At 48.3% G+C, this 1,483-nt stretch overlaps 1 protein-coding gene across 6 annotated transcripts in view; it reads left to right on the top strand.

The window, feature by feature from the left end:
• Positions 1-417: 417 nt before the first annotated feature.
• ZNF521 (zinc finger protein 521) overlaps positions 418-1,483 on the top strand; it is a 230,400-nt gene continuing 229,334 nt past the window's right edge. For 4 of the 6 annotated variants that reach the window (XM_027638868.1, XM_027638867.1, XM_027638866.1 and 1 more), the window contains exon 1: positions 504-611. Coding sequence is in view for 1 of the 6 variants with exons in the window: in XM_027638872.1 (XP_027494673.1) it covers positions 426-611 (186 nt within the window). In the remaining 5 variants the exon portion in view is untranslated. Of the gene's footprint in view, positions 612-1,483 lie in introns of all 6 variants that reach the window. The other 2 variants (XM_027638869.1, XM_027638872.1) reach the window with 2 other exon arrangements.

Raw genomic sequence — 1,483 nt, 5'->3', positions numbered from 1 at the left:
CCTTTCCCACTCTCAGTCACGGATCTGCCTTAATTTCTGAAGAGAAAAAGAGAGAGCAGAAGAGACCCGAGAAATCCGCTGTGTAGCTCTAATAACATTACAGCGGCGGCGTGTATGTATGTGTGTGAGCGGGGCGGCGGCGGCGGGGATTTTTCCCCCCCCCCCCCCCCCCCCCCTCTCTCCCCCGTTTTCCTCTTGTTTTTTCTTTATTTATTTATTTTAAAAATTTCCTTCTCCCCCCGCTCCAGCCCTCCTCCCTCCCTCCCTCCTCCCTGCCTGCCTCTGCCTCTCCCCCTCCTCTCCCGCAGCAGCGGCGGCGGCGGCTCCCGATCCGGGCGCGCGGCCGTGCCCGCTGCCTCCAGTCCGGGTCTTGGCGGCGGCCGCCGCCCTCCCCTCCTCCGCTCCCTCTCTCTCGCCTTTTAATCATGCCCCTCTGTCTGTGTGTGAGTGCAGGCAGGCTGACAATGATTTCCTCAGTGATTACGTACAGAGCGAGTCCCTGCGGGTTAGGGGCCCCCTCTGGAGCCATCCTGATGGCTTTGGGGGCCTTGCTTCCATTTTCCATTATTATGTGGACTACCGGAGCGACAGCGCAGTCCAAGACCTTGCAGGTTTGTGATGAGGAGGGAGCACACAGCACACTTCTCCTCCTCCTCCTCCCGCTCCCGGCTCTCCTCCTCTCGCCGCCGAGCCAGCCGTAGACTTTAGAGAGCAACATCCAGCTCCCAAAATCCAGGGCTGCTACCGCCGACCCGGCTCTTCGGGAAGAAGGGGGGAAGGAGGGGGGAAAAAAAAAAAAAAAGAAAAAAAATCCCACCCCAAGACAAGGGGCGCGGGGGGTGGGGGTGGGAGAGAGGGGGGGGGACAAACAAAAAGCCCAAACAACAACAAAAACAAACAACAAAAAAAATTGGAGCTTTTTTTTTTGTTGGAAAAAATAGTTTAGGGTATTTTCATTTTTTTTTTCCTTAAAGAAAGGAAGGGCTTTTTGTTGCTTTGCATTTTTTTTAAGTGATTTTTGTTTCTTTCATTCTTCCCCCCCCACCCCCGCATTTATAACTGTCTTCACTCCGGCGGGCGATTCAAGGGGGGTGATTATACACAGATATATATATATATTTGTGCAAGACTTTAATCAGGTTTGGGGTTTTTTCTTCGTTTTTTGCAAACTGCACAAAGAATCGGTTTGTAAACAAATCAAGAGGATTTTTTATACTTTTTTTTTTTTTTGCAAAGCGAATAAGAAAAGCAGATTATTTTCAGCATTTTTTCTTCAAATTATCTGCTTTTAATCGAACATGTAAATTCTTGAGTAAAAAGAAATTATACTATCAAATCGGACTCCTTTCCCCTCTCTCACTGCATTTGGGAGGCTTTTTTATTTTTTCTTTTATTTTCTTTTTTTTTCCCTTGGTTGAAGATTTGAAAGTATTCTCCTTGATTTGGTGCCTTTTTTTTTTTTTTTTTTTTTTTGGGTGGGGGG

This window comes from Corapipo altera, unplaced genomic scaffold, assembly GCF_003945725.1.
Source record: "Corapipo altera isolate COAL_440 unplaced genomic scaffold, ASM394572v1 49, whole genome shotgun sequence".
NCBI lineage: Eukaryota > Metazoa > Chordata > Aves > Passeriformes > Pipridae > Corapipo > Corapipo altera.
The sequence above is the reverse complement of the archived record's forward strand: the minus strand, read 5'-3'. Positions and strand labels throughout refer to the sequence as shown.